The 19,065-nt window shown below is 54.0% G+C and overlaps 6 protein-coding genes and 1 non-coding gene across 7 annotated transcripts; 3 read left to right on the forward strand and 4 right to left on the reverse strand.

The window, feature by feature from the left end:
• Nucleotides 1–433: 433 nt before the first annotated feature.
• Nucleotides 434–2,109, reverse strand: SODALDRAFT_331032 (hypothetical protein). Its single transcript, XM_028611356.1, has one exon. It carries the CDS (start codon nt 1,754–1,756, stop codon nt 803–805), a length of 954 nt encoding a protein of 317 aa, XP_028469115.1. The 5' UTR covers nt 1,757–2,109; the 3' UTR covers nt 434–802.
• Nucleotides 2,110–2,858: 749 nt separating this feature from the next.
• Nucleotides 2,859–4,833, forward strand: SODALDRAFT_116334 (Annexin). Its single transcript, XM_028606593.1, has 3 exons — nt 2,859–3,221; nt 3,286–4,301; nt 4,378–4,833. Exons 1-3 carry the CDS (start codon nt 3,185–3,187, stop codon nt 4,663–4,665), a joined length of 1,341 nt encoding a protein of 446 aa, XP_028469116.1. The 5' UTR covers nt 2,859–3,184; the 3' UTR covers nt 4,666–4,833.
• A 604-nt stretch (nt 4,834–5,437) lies between these two features.
• SODALDRAFT_322473 (hypothetical protein) lies at nt 5,438–6,076 on the forward strand (the record flags this gene model as incomplete). The annotated part of the gene is made up of 1 exon (XM_028609726.1): nt 5,438–6,076. The coding sequence occupies one exon, from the start codon at nt 5,438–5,440 to the stop codon at nt 6,074–6,076; it is 639 nt and encodes a 212-aa protein (XP_028469117.1).
• Nucleotides 6,077–8,830: 2,754 nt separating this feature from the next.
• SODALDRAFT_331035 (hypothetical protein) lies at nt 8,831–12,997 on the forward strand. Its single transcript, XM_028611357.1, has 4 exons — nt 8,831–8,918; nt 8,984–10,450; nt 10,605–11,309; nt 11,409–12,997. The coding sequence occupies exons 2-4, from the start codon at nt 9,329–9,331 to the stop codon at nt 12,543–12,545; spliced, it is 2,964 nt and encodes a 987-aa protein (XP_028469118.1). The 5' UTR covers nt 8,831–8,918; nt 8,984–9,328; the 3' UTR covers nt 12,546–12,997.
• A 201-nt stretch (nt 12,998–13,198) lies between these two features.
• On the reverse strand, nt 13,199–13,309 carry SODALDRAFT_t62. The gene has a single exon. It is a non-coding gene; the product is annotated as a tRNA-Met (tRNA).
• Nucleotides 13,310–13,419: 110 nt separating this feature from the next.
• SODALDRAFT_331036 (DUF1212-domain-containing protein) lies at nt 13,420–17,194 on the reverse strand. The gene has a single exon (XM_028611358.1). It carries the CDS (start codon nt 16,810–16,812, stop codon nt 13,792–13,794), a length of 3,021 nt encoding a protein of 1,006 aa, XP_028469119.1. The 5' UTR covers nt 16,813–17,194; the 3' UTR covers nt 13,420–13,791.
• Nucleotides 17,195–18,246: 1,052 nt separating this feature from the next.
• Nucleotides 18,247–18,936, reverse strand: SODALDRAFT_331038 (hypothetical protein). Its single transcript, XM_028611359.1, has one exon. It carries the CDS (start codon nt 18,686–18,688, stop codon nt 18,443–18,445), a length of 246 nt encoding a protein of 81 aa, XP_028469120.1. The 5' UTR covers nt 18,689–18,936; the 3' UTR covers nt 18,247–18,442.
• Between the last annotated feature and the right edge of the window lie 129 nt (nt 18,937–19,065).

Genomic DNA, 19,065 nt, shown 5'->3' on the forward strand with positions numbered 1-19,065 from the left:
ATCCGGTCAGTAGTCGTGCAATGGTTCTTATATGTCTCTCGCAAGTGGGAGAGAAAATGGGCGGGCGTCAGGATGTTCACCCTTATGACTGACCCTGAACCACTTCTCTGGCGAGGCGGAAGAATGAATTTACTGTCACTTCTGTGCGGCTATGCCGATGGGAGAATCGTCAAATTTGACTGAAGTGTTTATTGACGTAGGTGCTGAAATGCCCAGTGGCACGAACAAAGGATTGATTAGCCGTATGTTGGCAAAGATGCATAACCTGACTCCTGACTGTCGGCGGATGATTATGCCTGAGACTGGAGACGTTGAGCGAAGCAGTCTGATGTGAGGTCCGTGTCGGTCTTGTTGCTTTGTTGATGAGAGAGTAATATGCGCGAGATAATATTACGATAGATCACCTGAGAAAGCGAGCTGGAGATGGGATATCCCGGGATAGAGGGAGATACCGAGAGTCAATTGTGCTACCCATTGTATCTACATAGGCTGTCAATAGTATAGTATACTGTATGGTCAGTGAGCCTGCTTTTGTAATAGCAGAATCCAGAATGCAGCCTGCCCAGGTTCACCGATTGATCTGCGTTTATCATGTTCTGTAATGCATAACCATGATCGGCGTGTTTGATCCCTTGACAATATGTCCTGTGGGAAAAGAAAGAAAAACCCAATAAAACAAAATCAAGTGCGCCGCGCTCTCAATGCAGATTTCCAGACCCTATAAATAATGACCCATCATTGCCTCTTTTTCTATGTCGTTTGGTGCCCAAGGTCTTCGTCCCACCCACAAACAATGTTCAACTCATTTGAAATAGCGATTATTAGTGCCGTTCCAAGAAGGATATTTGGAGCTGTGCCACAGGCCGTTGTCGAAACTCTGGCTAGACAAGGAGGGCTGGGCACTGGAAAAATCGGTAATGCTCGACACGGAGGTGATAAGCGTCGTCGGAAAGTCGGTGAAGCTGGTAGGTATGGGAGAGGATGAGGGGTCACTGGATACGGTGGGCGAAACCTCCGACCATACAAAGGATGATGCAAAGGATGATGGCCGCGAGCTGAATTCCGATGACATGGAAGTCGGCAGGGGAGGTTCTGAGCCCCATTCGACGGATGTGGATACGGAAATGGTAGGCTCGTGCTCCACACTGGAGGAGGATGCGGGTGGCTCGGAAGTCGACGAGATCGGTCCAGTTGGGTCCGTGTCGGGGGGGTCGTCCGGAGCCGCAGACGCAGAGGGTGTCGGATCGAGAAGAGATGGAAGGATCGAGGATTCGGAAGACACCGCTGATGAGAGAGAGGAGACGGCCTCGGAGGAACTGGGCGATGGAGGCTGGGAAATTATAGGAGGGTTCGTGGATGTGCTGCTCGCAATGTCGGAAGAGGAAGAAGAGGAAGAGGTCGAGGAATGACTTAATGTCGGATCATAGACGATAACAGTCGTAGGGGCGCCGTCAATGGGCACGACAGGGATGCGCGTGCGCGTGGTGATGACGGAAGTGAAGCTGATGTCGATGGACGACGGCAAGGACGTCGAAGCAGTAGACCTGGTGACAGTCACGGTAGGCGCATCGCAGTCCGGGCCCGAACACCCGCCATCGATGGGAACGACGGAATATCCGGCTCGGGTGGTGGTAGCAGTCGTCTTCGTACCGTCGTGGTTCCCGTCTCTCGCGCGGAGCAGGCCGGGGAGGAATGGGTGAGCTATGGCCTGTGCAGAGAGAGCCAGGACGAGCGAAGAAGACGGGAGCAAGCGCATTTCGACAGAGGCCAATAAGGCCGAGGAAGACTGCTTTGAAGATTGTTTTGTTTTCAAAGCAGTCTTTAAAAAAAACCGAGTTGAATATTGGGAAGGGTCGATGGTCGGGATTGGGCAGACGGCTCAGGGAGGGATCATGGCAGGATGCAGCAACTGCGAATTGGAGTCGGTCGATCCGTCGTCGCCTTGTCGATCATTGAACAATTTGGAGAGAATTGGTGAAAGGTGAGCATGCAGGAACCCGATGGGAGGGCCATGGTTAATATGTGCGGTAGTCGGGGCTGGGAGATCCATTCTGGTGTTGCTCGAATTGCGGATGGCTGGTAATTATGGGATTTCGTGATGGGGAAATGTTGGTGGTTGGGGTCTTTTTTCCTCCTTGGACGGAGTGCTCAAAGCATCCGTAAATGGACGAGCTACCCCTGGCGTCCATACCATCACGTGACAGGCATGGTCGAGTGGGGTAGTCATCAAGTTACTTGGTACTTCGTACAGGCACTTTATGACCCGAGTGGCTTACGGTATGTCTGTGAGTTGACTCACCAGCCACCAACTGGACCGGGGTGTTGAGGCGGACTACGAAGTACATATTACGGTGGCTGTGTCGGCTTGTGACGCCAATCCCAGCGCGCAGGCCCAGTGGCTTAGCTTGAGTGGCTCGTCCCCACCCCCCCTTGGCCCCTCAGTCCGTCCAGCACCATCAGAGTCCGTCCCACCAAACTTGACATTTCACTCCTTCGATTTCGGTTCAGTTGAACAGTTGAACGTCACATAGCCACGTAACGAATCCTCAAAAGCAGTTCCAAACTCACGGGGGAAAAAAGTGCTCCGGTGAACCGTGAAACGATTCAAAATCGTACCAAACCCCAACACGTCAGCTCCGATCCGTTCTCGAGCAACCGGTCCAACCCTCCTCTACCGACCTACCTAGCTAGGTATTACACGGTCGCACCCAACTACTTACTGTTCTACTCCGTAATAGGGTAGTCCCTTGGCAAAGCTACCATGACGTTGTGCTCAGCCGCCCGGGTCCATGCCGCAGCCACGATACAAACCTGAACACCTCGCATCTGATGCCTCGTACGCCACCAACCTTAGCCTTTAGGGTCCCAGTTCTACACTAAATTCTAATCAGCAACCTTCTCCGTCCATTCGCCTCCACAGTCGGAAACATAACGGCAGCATACTAAGGTACTTATTACTTAACCTTCAGCAAGCCCTCCCTCTGGCTGGCGTCATCTCGTAAACAACATATCTTCAGCCACATCTCGCCAGCACATTTCCCTCTCTCGTCGCTCACTCTCGTCTCTCACTCTCGTCGCTCATTTCGCTCGATTATTCGACGAGGTCTCTCAACATATCTATATTCTATACCTTTCACTCCGGCAGACTCTCACTCCCGGAGTCCCGACTCCCGAGTCCTCTGCTATGTCCTATCCATATCCGAACCAGGGCTACGGGCCTTGTGCGTCACCCTGACCTTGTCCCTACTCTAAACCTCAAACTCCGCACAGCTAACAGCCGCTCAGACCCGCCCCAACAGGGCCAATATCCTCCTACTCAGAGCTACCAACAAGGAGCCTATCCTTCTAACCAAGGCTATCAACAAGGGGCCCATCCCCCCTCTCCGTACGGAGCTCCTCCTCCAGCCCAACCACATGCCCACGGCTATCCACCCCCTGGCCCGCCTCCTGGTCAGTATGGAGGACCCCCTCCCACCACTCCGTACAACCAGCCCCAGAATTACGGTCAGCCCTCGCCTGCACCTCAACCGCCGGGTTACTATGGTACTCCTCAGCCTCCTCCAACCCAACAATACCCACAATACGGCGCACCACCGTCCGGCCCTCCAGTTCCGCCGACCCCGCCATCGATCGGCTACTCTCCTCGACAGCCCATCCAATGGAACGCCGACCCCGACGCCGCAGCGGCACGCGCTGCCATGAAAGGCTTCGGCACCGACGAAAAAAACCTCATCCGCTGCCTCGCCACCAGGGACCCGCTCCAGATCATGGAAATCAACGCCTCGTTCGAGCGACAGTTCCGACGCAACCTCGAAGCGGACATCAAGTCGGAAACGAGCGGCTGGTTCCGCGAGGGCCTCGTCTCCATCGTCCGCGGGCCGCTCTGGTCCGACGTGCAGAACCTGCGCGCCGCGCTCGACGGGCCGGGCACCAAGGAGCTGGTCCTCAACGACATCCTGCTGGGCCGCTCCAACGCCGACCTGAGGGCCATCAAGGACGCGTACAGCACGGCTTTCCGCCGGAGCTTGGAAGAGGACGTCCGCGGCGACCTGAGCATGAAGACGAAGCGTCACTTCGATATGGTCCTGAGCGCGACAAGGGCCGAGGACGCGGCGCCGGTGGATCCGGCCCAGGTGGAGAACGATGTGATGGATTTGTATCGCGCCACCGAGGGGAAGCTGGGCACGGATGAGATGATTGTGTGCAGCATCCTCACTTCGCGCAATGACAACCAGATCCGCGCCATTGCCCATGCTTATGGGCGGAAGTTTATGAAGAGCTTGGAGCAGGTCATCAAATCTGTATGGCCTTTTTTTTTTTTCCTCTTCTTTTTTTTTTTTTTTTGTCGTTTCTTATTACTAACCATTGTGTTTTCAGGAATTCTCTGGCCACATGGAAGATGCGCTCCTCTACCAGCTCCGCCATGGCATGGACAAGTACATGCACGCAACCGAGTTGCTCGAAGACTCCATGAAGGGATTGGGAACTAAGGACCACCTCCTCGTCAGCCGCGTCGTACGCTTCCATTGGGACAAGAACTTCCTGGCAAACGTCGTGGCTGCGTACCAACAAAAATACGGCAATACGTTGGCGAAGCGCATTCATGGCGAGACAAGCGGCGACTATCGACTGCTGATGTTGGCCTGTATCGGGGAGCGCGTTTGACGGGAGGCTGTCCTATAATCCTAGGTCTGTGGTCCGGGGGGGGTGGGCGTTTTGGTAAGGTTGGGTTTGCAAGCTTCTAAGAATAGGTAGGATACCTAAGGATACCTCGCCGGTATGGAAGGAAAAGATTACACCATCACCCTCAGTCCACAGCAACAGTAATATCAATATCATAATTTTTTCTTTACGTTAATGGTGGGACGCCTCACACCTTGTTCCCTTGCAGAAACCTTAAAGAAGATTTAACTCTCATAGTCCCCAGGTGTGAAATGGCACGGCCATGATGGACCACCTCTATGAATTTTCTCAAGAGTCTTATAATTCGTTCTGACGAGTCGCCTGTACCTTCACAAATTGTCCCTACGAGTTGCCGAGAATACTAACCAGGTGACTATATCTCTTGTGACCCGTGACTGACCTTATGGAAAACTCATTCTACCCGGGAGCCTCCCTGGAGTATATATAATACCTCTGAACCACCCTCTTTTGCCTACTACATTGCCTTTTCTTTTCTTCAACTCGTCTGCCAGAAGTGTTTCTGAAGAATCTCCATTTTGGCCATTTCCTGGTTGTCAACCTTTCACCCTTGGTAGTTGGCAGTTGAGACAATTTGCCTTGTCTACATAATTTCCGAGTATGTCTTCCCACTTCATTGCCCTGGTGCCCTCAGCTGCCTCGTCTTCGTCGAAGCAGTCCCAGCTGATATATATGCCCGAATTCTAGGAAACCGCCAAAAAAAGCAAATAACCTCACGACATCAGAGCAAGCCACCATGGATTTAATTTCAAACCACGGGATCCTCAGCTTCAACAGCGCCGAGCCAGCAACTACCTCGCCTCCCGAAGAGACGTGGCATGCGCTCATCCTCGCCCGTATCCCCCCCTTACCCAGAAGTCTGAGAACGCAAGAGCCCCCGCCCTTCATCGACCCAATGGCACCAATGGGCTTCAGGTGGGCAGAGGAGTTCCGCGTCAACCCCATGCCAACCGACGACCCCTGGACATACAAAGACCAGATGCTCACCGCGCTCTTCTTCCCCTGGCCCGAGCTACCCCGATCGGCGCGCGTTCCCTGGACGCCCGCGGAGGAGAGAAACGTCATGATACGGCTCGAGCGGCTCATCCCGCGCTTCGAACACTGGTACGGCTTCTCGGATGCGGGTTTCGCGGCTTGGGTGCGCCGGCACCAAAACGCGATGGAGAAGGGCTGGGCGCGCGTGATTGACGAGTTTGTCGTCGAAAAACGCGTGTCGGGGGACGACGAGGGCGCGGGGACGACCCGGTTCGTTTGGGACGAGGGGGCATGGCTTAGACGATACTTGCGTCTCGTTCATTTGCGCGACGTGATGGTCAGCCATCGTCTGCGCGTCATCTTTGGGATCCGCGACGAGGAGAGCCTGGAAAGCTTCTAGGGAGAGCGTTTCGAGGCGTTTCAGCGTTTTTGGGTCGCCCGCCCGCCTGGTGGTGGTCGTCCGAGCAGACCTCGGCGGTACAGGTGGTACTGCCATGTGCATGTTCCATTGCGTACCATGGCGCAAAGGCGGGGTTGGAATCCCGTGATGACGATGAGGAGGTTTTGGAGTGCGTTGAGGGTGGGTGAGACTGTGGTTGCTCCCCGGTTTTCTCGGATCCGAGAGGGGGGTCGAGGTCGGGGCCGGGAGGTCCGAAGTGGTCGGGCTCGTGGTGGTGGTCGGCGTGGTCGTGGTGGTTAGGTTTTTTTCTTCTTTTTTCCCTTTTCTTTTTTCTTCTCCGTGTTGCTGTGATGGCCGCAGTGATTGACCCAGGGACAAGGGACAAGGGAGGAGGAGACAAGCTTGCCGCCTGCTCGTGAACTGAAATATCCCCACGTGCTATCTTATTTCTTTAAAAAGAAAAAAAAAGTCAAGACATCCCAGTTGAGCAGCAGATGAGGATTATATATGCCAGCTGGGTTTGTTTTTTAACTGACTTAGCTTTTAATTGAGAGGCATTAAATAACCTTATTAGCAAGTTTGGCTTTGGCGGGCACTAGAAGAGATAGAGGTCATCGCGACTAATAGGCTATTTGACCTAATAGAACGCGTCTCCTGTATCGGCCTTTTTTGAATGAATTGTCTGTCGCACAGACTGTTACAGTAAGTGAGCAAAAGTTTCGGGATAACCCAAAGTAGAATGTTTCGAAGCTTTTGGGGAACACTTTTCTATCAGGGCAAAACCATGTTATCTTGCAAAAGTAACGAATCACTGGATCTATCAAATATACCCAAATTATTACTCACCCACTGTAAACAGACACAGACCGTAGTTTTTACGGTTCCGTAACAGGCACGGAATTCCCCGAGCAATGTAACCTCGGTAATCTAGGTGGATATCTGCAGAATTTTCACTATAGATATCACGGTACTAGTAGTTCCCTAATAGTCCTGTGTTGGATATTAAATAAACCGTAGTCTCTTATAGTTATAACCTCGGTAATCCGGGCGAATAGACACCTATAGAATTTCTACTATAGATAAAACGGTGGCAGTAGTTCCCTACTAGTCCTCTAGGTAATATAACTGTATATAATTATCTTAATAAATCGACGATTTTAACCCCTAGATTTTAACTATATTTTAACGGTTCTAGTTATACTATATTTAATAATTAAGAGTCTTACTTACTAAGTTACGGTATATTCTTTTACCTATTCTACTACCGTTTAACGGCTATACTAGCCGGCAAAGCTATAGTAAACCGAGAACTATTTATAATCCTACTAAAATAACTACTTTAGTAACGCACCTTCGGCAAGATAAATAAGACGAGCCCTATAGTCTATTATATCTATAAGGACTAGGAGCTTTAGAGCCGCCGCTATAAATTAGTAGCTATATTTAATAACGTTTAGCGATATTTAGACCCTAGTAACCCGGTATTCCCTCTATAGAAACCTAACCTACCCGACTATACTAACTTCTAGGCTATCTAAGTCGTTATAATTATAGGGTATACGTTTATATAGACTACGGATTTAACGACTAATAGGTAATACTCTTATAAAACGGCAATTAACTTTTAGAAGATACTAAAGCTCTAATTCGACGAATACCTTAAAGGCGTTAACGTCGTATAAATATCGTAGGCTACTATTATTACTAAAAGCCGTAAATAACTATTATATAGTGCTACGCCTTATAAGGCCTATAACAACATCTACTACGATACTCCCTAGTATCTTATTATGTGCTAGACTAATATCTATAATAAGTATACTAAGTATATCTAGATGTCTAGGAATACCCTTAAAAAGCTTAATAAGTAGGTAAAGATATAGGGGAAGTCACTTAAGCGTTACCGCGACGCTAATATAATACCTATTATGCCCTATCTAGGTATATCTCTGGCCAGCCAGTACTATAAAACCTAGGGCTTCTAGGATTTAAAAGGACGCCCTTAGGGTGCGATAAATAGTGTGAACATAAGATATCTTCTCTAATCTAGGGGGGCGCACTTATACTCTTAGTCTAGGGGAATAGAATATGGATAATTCCGCGTGTACCTTGACCCGAATATTCTGACATAGCTCGTCCATGTCCGACCGAGCATTCCCTGCACCTAATTCAAACCCAAATAGTACCTAAGGTAGAGCTAATTACTAGTCTCGATACTTTGCTTCGTGGTACAGTAAGCAAAAGCTCAATTACGTAATCGCGCATTAAACGCGCCTGCAAGGAAGCACGAACGAATAGTTGTGCCAAGATCCTAACGAATAATTGTCAAGACGGTGTTGACCGCGACAAACCGGTGGATATGATAAACAGCATAAAAACAGCCGCAAATGTGCTGTTTCAATTCAAGCTTCTTGAACTGATCTGTATATGTAGGAGAGAAAAATGGTTCGGAAGATTTTAATATGGCCGTTCCTGTCCGCGGAACAGCTGTACCTTTGTTGTTCCGTCTCTACAGCCAAATAAGTTTGCTTGGTTAAGGTATATACGCCTTTGTCACTAGTCCCTAAAATAACCAGTATAGGAAAGGTGGACCTGTCAAATTGGGTTAGTGCATGAATTAGGGTCTAAAAATTTATATCAGTCCCACTTATCTTACCCCACTTACTTATTGCATGGCCCCTTTCCTCTTTTAATATAACTAAACCGCCTCGTTTTCGTTTTCCGCCTTCCCACTTTCTAAACACTTTTTTGCCTAACAAAACGCGACCTCGATAGCCACCCTCGAGCTAGGCGCGTCGTGTATATTGTCAACGCCAGCCCCAGAATTCTGCCAGTCCAGGAGGTAAGTCAACGCCTGCGTAACCACGCGACAATACGTCAAAGCAAGACTGATTAACAATGTTGCAGATCGGATTTTCCGCTCTGGTCCATCGGCTGGATTGCAGCCAGGCCGCTCAACTCAGAAGAGCTCACCTGTTTGGCAATCGGTGAGAGTCCGTGAGACTAGGAATTCGCATCTCATCTCATCTCCATCAGTTGCCTTTCTCTACTCTTCTCCCTCTTATTCATATTCTTCTTTCTATCCTTACCCTCTCCTGTTCGTGGCCTCTTTCCGCCCCAGGCTCCTGCCATCCTGCAGGCATGCAAGAACTGGCGGACAGCGTGATGGGGGACGGGGATCCCATCGGTCGCGGCCATAGCCCGCTTAGCCAACTATTGGCAGAGACGGACGGGAACGACGCGGTCCCTGCCATGACTCTTGCTTCTGCGACTGCCGGTGCCAGTCCCGCAGCCTCTTCTACCGTGTCTTCGGGGGCGAGTCCTCGTCTGTCTCCCACACCGACGGTTAGCGATTCTCCAGCCACGGGGGCAGATACAGAACCACAAACTCAAGGTCCTGGACGGGACGCTCAAAATCGCAACCAGCCAGACGCCAACTGGTCGTCCCAATCGGCCAACCGAGGCCAGTCTGCCGGCCAGGAACCCGAGTCAACGGAGCATGCCGACGACATACCTATGGTCGATGCCCCCTCCGTGCTCTCGAAGCCTTCTTCTCCAGAGCCAACTGACGCCTCTCCCGTCCCTGTTCCCACTGAAGGCACCTCGCCTACCGTGGCGAATACGAATGCTGCGCAAGGAGCCGCAGAAGACCGTTCTGCCATTGACGTCGATGCCAATGCCGACAAGACAGGCAACACATCAGCGACCGCGGCTACGGCGACGGCGACGACGACAACCATCGCCACCAACGGTGATCCCGTCTCGGCCCCTCCCAACCGCCCGTCTTCTCTGCCGCCAGTGAATCCAGGCTCGTCTTGGTCTGGCCCCGTGTCCCGCCCTAACTCTGCAGGACCCTCGACCAGTGCCTCGACAGGCGCCATAGAGCTACCGGCGTCACAAATCCCCCCTCAGACTCTTTCCCAGCCGCAGTCATCTTTCGGCACGAACCATCAGCCGTCCTCTGCGCCGTTGCCCTCGAATGGACTGGTTTCATCCCGCCCAACCTCCCTCTCGAACCCTTCCCTCTCATACCCCTCAAGCCAACCACCTACCAGTCCGGTCCATCCAGCACAGCCTCTCCCGTCTACACAGGCCAACCTTGCTCAGCAGTGGAAGCTACCCTATGCGGCGCCACCTCTTACTCAGCCGGCCGACCTGAACCAGCCGCGGCCGGGTTTGCATCCACGCGAGCACATCCCGAGCCCCCCATGCGCAACGCCGGCCGTGCCGGCCATGCCGGCTGCCAAGTTCAACGACGAGTGCAAGGTGCTCGGCCGCCTTATCCATATGGCATCCCCCCAGGCCGTTCGATCGGTCGTTCGAGACAACTGGCACAAATGCCTCCTGGGTTCCGACTATCACTTGGCTTTTATTGTAAGTTTTTCCGGGGTTCTTTTTTCTTCTTTTTTTTTTCTTTTTTTCTTTTTTTTTTTCTTTTTCTTTTTTTCTTTTTTTCTTTTTTTCCCCACCGCGGAAAATCCCCCCCTCGACTCTTTTTGGCTAACACCATTCTTTCTTCTCGTCCCAGGCAAATGCCACCGTCCACCACGCCAGCGGGGAAGTCATTAACCGCGCCCTGCGCGACTTTGGACAAAAACTAATCCAGGACACCAAAGGCGCCTTTGCCCAGCACCTGACCACGGAGATTCTCGACGACATCGCCCCGGTTGTTATCCAGAAGGCGAGCGACCGCTTCCTCGACCGGGCCCTCCAGGCTCGTCTGCCCACCATTCCCGCCAGGTCTCTGCTCAACGCTCTGGCCCGCTCCGAGCGCCTCGGGTACGACGCTGACGACATTGTCGCGGACGCGAACGAGAACGTCTTCCCGCCGCTTGACCCCGCGACCAGACCGTTCGCTGCCCACCAGAACACTGCTGTTGCCAACACGACCGCTCCTAAAACGACCTCTGTCAACACGACTGCTGCCAACGTCGGCCAACCTCGTCCGGCGCAGCCTTACCCATCGGTCTCGTCCCATCAGTCTCGCCCCAAACCCGCCTCGACAGTTCCGAAGCCACGGCTCCAGAATGGTCACCCGTCAGCCTCAGCGTCGCGTCCAAATTACATCACGCTGTCGCGTCATAAGCACACACCCCCAGCACCACCCCATACGCCGACGCCCGCCGGCAATTCTTTCAAGAAACCTCCCCCATCCTCCTTGCCAGGATCGTCAAAACGACGCCAATGCCCTCTTTGCATGCGCTCGTTCGACTCGCAGGGTCCCTATGGGCATGTAAGTTTTCCTTGACTTTTTTTCATTTTTATTTTTATTTTTTATTTTTTATTTTATTTTACCGTCAAGTTACGTTTCTTACTAAACAAAACCATACAGCATGTGCGTAAGCTGGTGTGTAAAAAGCCCATCCCGCGAGGTGGCTGGCATGCGACCTGCACCCGATGCGGCCAAGGTTTCGTGAGCAATATGGGCCTCCACTATCACACGGTCAACAAAGTGTGCGGCGAGGAAAAGAACAGCGATTTGAAGTTTCCGTCGTCTCCGGCTGCTCCCCATCCCGCCGCAACACCCGCCAGGACCCCTGCCGCGAGACCCGCCGAGCGCCCCGACGATACACCCCCTCTCATCCAGAGCGACATCGCCGGCTACGCGCCTCCGCCACCTGCAGCAGCACCACCGGCCGGCCGCTCATCCAGCCAGCCGTCGTCGTTCGCAACGCCCGGTGGACCCGGCCGTAGCACCCCCACCACCTCCTCTCTCGGCCATGGCATCAAACATCGGGATGTTAAGATATTCGACGAGATCAGCCCGGCGGCCAACGCCTCCATGCACCGGGAGCTCCTCTTCGCCAAAGAAACCTACAAGACGCGTGCCGACCAAGCGCGCCAGACGGTGCCAGACCGGGACGAGCTGACTCGGCAGCTGCAGAGCTTGCGGAACTGCATGAACAGCAGGATGAGCACCATCCGGCGCAAGTACGGCGTGCGCATCCGCGAGCGCCGAGACCAGGACGAGCTCGACGAAGAGCGCAGCTGGTTCGAGGTGTCGCCGGGCCCGTCGACCGGTTCTCACACGCCCGTCGGCGGCGGCGGCGGCGGCGGCGGTTATACTTCGTCGTTCAGGACGGGCGACAAGCGGCCCGGCGGCGGCGGGTCGGTCGCTTGGGCGCCGCCCGATAAACGGCCTAGGCTCGCTGGTCCTGGTTCTGGTTCTGGTTCTGGTTCGACGGCAGCGGCGCCGCCCACCCCTTTGAAGACGCTGTCTGTTTCGGAGATGAATGGTGGGCTGCACGGCACGTCTGCGACGGCGGCGGTGCAGGATCCTACTGCTTTGACCGCCGCCGCTGCTGCTGCTGCTGCTGCGACATCGGTGCCGCGGGGGTCCGTATCGTCATCGACAACCATGGCGGCGCAGAGTAAAACAATGCCCTCACGAACTGGTGGCGGGATTCTGTATCAGCCTGTGGAGATTGATTCAAGCTCAGACTCGGAGAGTGATATTCCCGCGGAGTAAGTACCTAAGGAGGTGGTGGGCGCCCCGGGGATCAGGGGGGTGCGAAGGAAGTACACCACGAGGATGGGGAGTTTCGGGACAACGTCGTCACGTTGCTTTTGGTTTCCGCTCTGTACGTTGCGTTTAGGACACGGATTGCCCCGGGTATACTACCGATGCTACGGGAGGAGGGTCTAAGGCACCAACTCTGGGGTCATTAACGGGTTCATCATTTAAAGTCTATGCGATGGGCATTATCGTAAAGGGTGGGTAGAGGGGGGAAACGAAAGGGCAGCAGAGCAGGGATGGATAAGATTCTGGGGTCGCTGAGGTGCTTATTATACGACATGGGTCGTACTCTGATAATTTTGCTCGGGCTCTTTCGGAAGATCCAGGTCTGCTGGGTCCTTGAAGAGTTATAATGAAGGCTGTATAATCAGAACTTGCTAATCACACTACTTGTTACATGGAGATGCCGTGAAAGCCTCGGAATCATGTTGATGATGGATGGTGAGACTACCTGCCTTTATGTTTCCACCTATTGACTCCATTACATGCATCGCCTTACAGAGTCGTAGTAGACAAGACTTTTAAGGTACGCTGCTAGGATAAAAGTGTACCAGGCTGAATAACAATTCGGGCTGGTTATACTTAAGAACAAAAAAAGAATTGGATGTCCCCGGTGAGGGTCGAACTCACGACCTTTAGATGTCTCCAAATCTTTTCGACTTGGTCATATTCATTGCTGATATGAGACTACTGCGCTACCGCTGCGCCACGGAGACGTTGATGGGTCTGTCTCTTAACCGCCATATATACACTACCTTACTCCGTAGCATAGGGAACACCGGAACACCCTACCAAGATCACCATTTTTTTTTGTTTCTTCAATCATCTCCTCTCCTCTCTTTTCCTTTCCTTTTTTTCTTTCGAAAAAATAATAATAATCTATTTCTTAATTCATGGTTTGGAACAGTATTATTTCCGAAAATTGCATGTTAGAAACTTTCCGGTTCTAGCTGTATATTGTGCGTATCATCATGTTGGTACCGTCTTCTCTGCCAAAACGCCTTGGGCCCGTCCATCTTCCCCATGTGCATCAAAAACTCCATTATCCCCATCATTACCGTCTATTATCTTCCATCCAATCCCCCGACTTCACTCTATAATGCCAATATTTCTGATTCTACCAACCGAACAAGATGGCAAGAGAAAGAAAAAACAGGTCTATTTGGAATGCAATTCGAATCGATGCTCCGCATGAAAATCAAAAGCTGAGCAACCCGCTGCGCCTCTTGCCGAAAGGGTACACGATCAAGGCGCTGAGGAACAGTCCGACCGTGATGCCGATGGCGACTTGAATGACGGCAAAGAGAACGGTAAAGGCCGTCCCGTTCAGGTTGTAATCCTCGACAGCGGTCGCCGTGCCGTTGATGGTGCTGGTGATCTGGTCGGCCGACGTCACGCCCGCGAGGAGGGAGCCGCCCGCCGCTATGCCCGACGGCACTTGGACAAAAATGGCCGGCAGCATGGCCGCAGCCGCGAGGCCGTAGCCCGTGTTCGTCCTCCTCCGCCGCTTCCCCTTGTCCTGCGGCTTCTCGTCGTCCCCATCGGCCAGAAACGCCGTAGGCGATCCGGGCCGCGACTCGAGGTCCGCCAGCGGGACGGGATGGTGACCGCCGTTTCCTTGATACGCCGGCGGTGCGTTGGCTCCCGACATGTTACGGTGGCGCCGGCGGCTGGCGGGGAGGAAGCGCGGGGCGACGCGGTCCCGGTACCAGTCAACCAGGCGGTGCCAGAACCGGTGCATGTGGCGGCGCAGGCGCGAGTAGAGGTTCGCCATGATGCCCACTGTGAGCGCGCCCAGGAGGTTGGAGATGTGCGTGTTGCCCTGCAGGTAGTCGCTCGAATAGCTGTTGGCGACGAAACCGGCCAGCGAGATGATTAGCATCACCGGCGTCTGCTTCCACTTGGCCTGGTTGATGATGCAGAGGCACAGGGTGAAGCAGGGCACGAAGAGCAAGTGCCACCGCCGGTCCAGAGGACCCCGGCAGGTCGTCTCCGACGTGGCGCCCTCCTGGTCGATGAGGCCGTACAGGGCGGTGCCGATGGTAATGCCGTACCCCAGGAATAAGGTGTAGATCATGGCGTAGACCATGCGCACGCTCCCGGCGACCAGGTTGTGCGACTGCAGCTCCAGGCTGCTGCAGAGCACCATGTAGCCGGGGAGGATCAGTGCGATACTGCTCTGGGCGAGCGCGGAAAAACAGAAAAGGTCGCCGCCCCGGATCGACCCAAACGCACGGGCTAAAAAGGAGGTGGCGATGGCGGCGGTGATCTCGAAGACGTTCGCGTACAGCTCGTTGCTCGGCGCGAGGATGAGCTGGAGGAAGCCCAGCAGGCAGCCGAGGACGAAGGCAATGGGCATGTCGATAAAGCGGCCCTGGAAGGCGAAGGGCGCCACGCAGGCGCTGGCCAGGCCGTAGAGGGGGATGCGGATCCAGTTGCTGAACTTAAGCTTCCGCGCCATGATCTGGTCCAGCTTGACGATGGCATCGTCTACGCTCATGCGATCGTGGACCACCTCCTTGTAGAGGTCGTGGACGTCGCGCAGCTTTCCCAGGTCGAGGCCCTGCGGCGCCCGGACGATCTTGACCTCGGTGGTATGGGTGCTGCTGTCGTCGAAGCTGATGATCATGCAGCCGGGGAGGTAGAGGAACTGGCCCTCGATCTCGAGCACGCGGGCCGACATGGCCATGTACTCTTCCAGCCGATGGGTGGGGGCACCGTACGTCATCAGTGCTCGGCACAGCTTGGCAAGGTACCTGTGTCTCGACAAGATCTGTGCGATGTGCTTGGTGATGCGGACCTGGTCGTCGCCTTTCCTCTTCTCCTTGGTCCCGTGGGAGCCCCGAGACGCCGGCTTGCCGGGCTTCTTGCCCGACGACGGGATGGGCTCCTTCTTGAGCTTCTCCGAGACGCCGCCCGACACGCCGGCCGAGGCAGGAGCGATGAGGGCCGACGTGGACTTCATCAGCTCGTTGAGGGCGAGAGAGGACCTGGAGCCCTGTGACTTGTGGTAACCGAAGAAGCCGCTGGAGGGCCTGGACAACGGTCGCTTCGGGGAGCTCGGTACGGACCCCGGCCTGGACGGCGGCCCGGAGGGCGGGCGAGACGAAGGCCTCGAGGGCGGGGCAGAAGTCGGAGGCGATGTGTTGGGCGTGGAGGTGACGGGGGTATTGCGGCCGCTGGCGTCGCCGCTGTTGCCGCCGTTGGCACCGTTGTACAGCTTCAGGACAAGACCCAGAACACCGCCGCGGTACATCTCGGGTCGGGGCACGTAGTCGTCGATATAGTCCTGCTCGTCGGTGGGGGTACCGGGGCGGGAGAAAGGGGCGTCCTCGGCATTGAACCTGAAGAGCTCGGGCTGATCTATCCCCTTCCTGGCGCGCTGCGTATGGGCGCGAACGAGATTTTCGGCGGCCACGTGGGATGTCTTCCTCGGACGTAAACTCGATTCGGCGCCGTGATCGACGGCAGTGCTGGTGGCTTCGTCGCGGTTGTCGCGGTTGTCGCGGTCATAGCGGTCGTTGTGGTCGGATCTGTCGTACGGGGGAGCTGCTTGTTCTTCCTCTTTCTCGGTTTGGCCCTCCTCCTCCACTTCGTGGAGAGGCTGCCGGGTCATATCATTGGACCCCCGGCGAGAGGGTGGCGAAGAATAGCTCTCGACGCTGACGGCGAGGCGGGAGGCGCGCTGTCTCGCCTCGACTCCTGACTTTTGCTGGCGAGAGGGGGTGAGTCTCTCTGCCAGGTCGGCCTGCTCCTTCTCTTGTGGGGTATCGTAGCTCGTGTTTCGACGCAATGTCGGACGAGGCCGGCTGGGGTTGGGGCCGGGGACGGAGCCGGAGCCGGAGGAGCCTGGATCAGAGTCCTCCGCCTCGGTGACAAGGATCCTGGTCAGGGCGCGACGCAGCTCAACAGGCGAAGGGCCGTTATCGGATGTGGCCGTCGGTAGGCCCCAGTCGTGATCTCTGGGGGAATTGGGCGAATCAGGGGAGTGGAAGATGGTGTGGGCGTGAGCATGAGCTTCAGCATGAGCTCGGGCAGGGGGAGGATGAAGGGAACTCTCGTCACGACTGCTGAGGCGCTGGTCGAGGGGGTCGCCAGTGAATCCAACGCGCTTCTTCTCCTTCCTAGGACCATCGGAATGGGAGCGGGTGTGGTTGGGGTAGCTCCGGGGCGGCGAGGGATCCCGACTGGCGGGTCCTGCGCTTTCTCTGGATGACATTACGGATTATCGGGGTTCGGAACGGATCGATATCGAGATATAGTGGGCTAAACAGAATTGAGAGGATGGTCTTGGTGCTCCGGCTCGTTCGGTTGTGGTGCCTCAATTCGACTGTTTCAGGCGCTTTAATCGACCTCGAGGCAGACGAGGTGCGGGAGAAACCCAACCATGACGCGTTGAATGGCGGGAATAGCAAGAACAGCTCTGGCGAAATGTGCGAATTGGGCTTTCAATGGGTTAGTTAAGCAGTTAGTATATGTGAGAGATGCAAACGAGATGGACGAGAGGAGGGAGAGGAACGAGAGAGGAGGGGCGGATAAGAAGATTCATATGACGCGAAGGGGAAAGCGAAAAAAATTGGGGCAAGTGAAGCCAAGAATCGTCCAAGGAAGGAGTGAATAGAGATAGGGACACGAGGACCTAGAAGCGAGAAAGAGTGGCACATACCTGTACGAGGTCAGTTATTACTCCGTAGTATTGGTTGGCGATGCCAAAAACCGGGACCCGGAACCAACAAAGAGACCGAAACAGCGGAGACCCAAGAGTTTCTTGTCGGTGCAACCGTCAACGGATAACGTGGATGACGGAGATCCAGAGGGGGCCATGAATGTCTGGGTCATCCTGGACTCGCATTCCCGAAGGGTCCAGACTCGGATAATAAAATCAAACGTCGACATGGTTGTTTCAGTCTCTTATCTGGCCGAAGAGGAACGAATAACCAAGGAGATGGAGGAGATGCAACGAAACATCTCGGATTCCAAGGTTGGAGGTGGAGGTCGGAAAAGTGGATTGGCATTGGAACGGGCGTGTTTTTGTTGTGTTTTGTGTTTTACCAAGCGGGAAATGACTCCTCAAAGTGGGCACAGTGGGGAGGATAGAAAAGTCTGAATATTGGAGACGTCAGCGAGCAAGTACCGCAGGTACATAGAGGAATTACCATACCTAGTGTAAAGTAAGGTAGGTACCTAAGGTAAGGTAAGGTAGGTACCTAAGGTAAGGTAAGGTAGGTAGAACGAAGGACGGATGCCTCGTACTTCTACTTCTACCTTACGCTCTTGGATACATGGGCGGGCGGGTACCTGCGTTGAGATAAATTCTCCTCCGCAAGGACTTCGAGGAATACGCGATAGATGGCGTATCATCTGAGGGCCACACATTGGCAGGAGCATTCCAGCCGTCGAGTGGAGGTTATGTAAGGTAAGGTACGCATTGATTGCGCAATTGCGCTCGTGTCGAAGGTACAGGTACGGATGACCCGTTGATTGCCAAAAAAACGTTTAGATTTTCGAAGAAGGCATGACTCACGTACGAATGACTAATCACGCCATGACCATCACGACCCCAAAATTAAGCTTTTTCCTTTTATCGACATCTCAACATCTGCTTCGTTCTGTTTCATTTTCTTCGCCATCCCAACTGATTCCGTTCTTCTTATCCCTCTCTTCTTTTTTTCTTCTTCTTTTCTTCTCTGTCTTTCAGCCCTACATCCCCCCACCCTATTTCGCCACTAACCAAGGTTAGCCGTTAGCCCACCAGTCCAGTGCCGATACCGAAGAAGAGGGCGGCTGGACGAAGCTTTTTAAGCCGTTACTTCGTATCCGTCCGTCCCTTTTATCGAACAATTCCTCAGCTAGCACCGTTTGGATCGTTGGGCCCGTTTTGTTGCCCGTTCCTGTCCTGTCCCGGAGGCTTGGTTTCCATTAGCGCCGTCGTCCCCTCCACCGTTCCCGTCGCTGTCACTGTCGCCGTCAACGTCATTCGTCATCCCCTTGCTGTCCGGCATTGGAAAAATCTTCCAATCTTCCGTCGCACTACGACCGTGGAGTCGACGATGTAGCAGCTTCGCAGTCTCTCGACTCTCGACACACGCGTGCATCGTGACCCTGAACACTAATCGTCTAGACCAATGCGGCGCCCTTTACCTATGACTTAAATATACCCTTTTTGTCCTGCCCTTCTGGTGTTATGTTTCCCCGAACTTCCATTGCCGTCCTCTCCTCTTCTGCTCCTTGGATTCTCCTTCTCCTTCTCCATCTCTGTCTCTGCCCCCCATCTTCTCATTCCCTAGAATTTCCCTCTGCCAATTGAGGAAGCTCAAGTCGTCTGAGGTCTCCCTCCCCGCAGGCCCATGTGTAGCGCTCTCGTCTTAGAGTAGGTACTTCGTATGTTGGCGGGCACCTCATCACCACCCCACCTGGATTCCCGTCTCCTTAGTTGTAGCCCATGATTCAGTGAGTTGTCGTCCCGCCTCTC

Source organism: Sodiomyces alkalinus, assembly GCF_003711515.1.
Source record: "Sodiomyces alkalinus F11 unplaced genomic scaffold SODALscaffold_2, whole genome shotgun sequence".
NCBI lineage: Eukaryota > Fungi > Ascomycota > Sordariomycetes > Glomerellales > Plectosphaerellaceae > Sodiomyces > Sodiomyces alkalinus.

Excerpts from the sequence above, each read along its gene's own strand:
- SODALDRAFT_331032 (XM_028611356.1), bottom strand. The coding sequence starts at position 1,756 with ATGCGCTTGCTCCCGTCTTCTTCGCTCGTCCTGGCTCTCTCTGCACAG.
- SODALDRAFT_116334 (XM_028606593.1), top strand. The coding sequence starts at position 3,185 with ATGTCCTATCCATATCCGAACCAGGGCTACGGGCCTT. Across the intron at positions 3,222-3,285 it reads GAACCAGGGCTACGGGCCTT|ACCCGCCCCAACAGGGCCAA; the intron begins GTGCGTCACCCT and ends ACAGCCGCTCAG. Across the intron at positions 4,302-4,377 it reads TGGAGCAGGTCATCAAATCT|GAATTCTCTGGCCACATGGA; the intron begins GTATGGCCTTTT and ends TTGTGTTTTCAG.
- SODALDRAFT_331035 (XM_028611357.1), top strand. The coding sequence starts at position 9,329 with ATGACTCTTGCTTCTGCGACTGCCGGTGCCAGTCCCGCAGCCTCTTCT. Across the intron at positions 10,451-10,604 it reads ACTATCACTTGGCTTTTATT|GCAAATGCCACCGTCCACCA; the intron begins GTAAGTTTTTCC and ends TTCTCGTCCCAG. Across the intron at positions 11,310-11,408 it reads CGCAGGGTCCCTATGGGCAT|CATGTGCGTAAGCTGGTGTG; the intron begins GTAAGTTTTCCT and ends AAAACCATACAG.
- SODALDRAFT_331036 (XM_028611358.1), bottom strand. The coding sequence starts at position 16,812 with ATGTCATCCAGAGAAAGCGCAGGACCCGCCAGTCGGGATCCCTCGCCG.
- SODALDRAFT_331038 (XM_028611359.1), bottom strand. The coding sequence starts at position 18,688 with ATGCACGCGTGTGTCGAGAGTCGAGAGACTGCGAAGCTGCTACATCGT.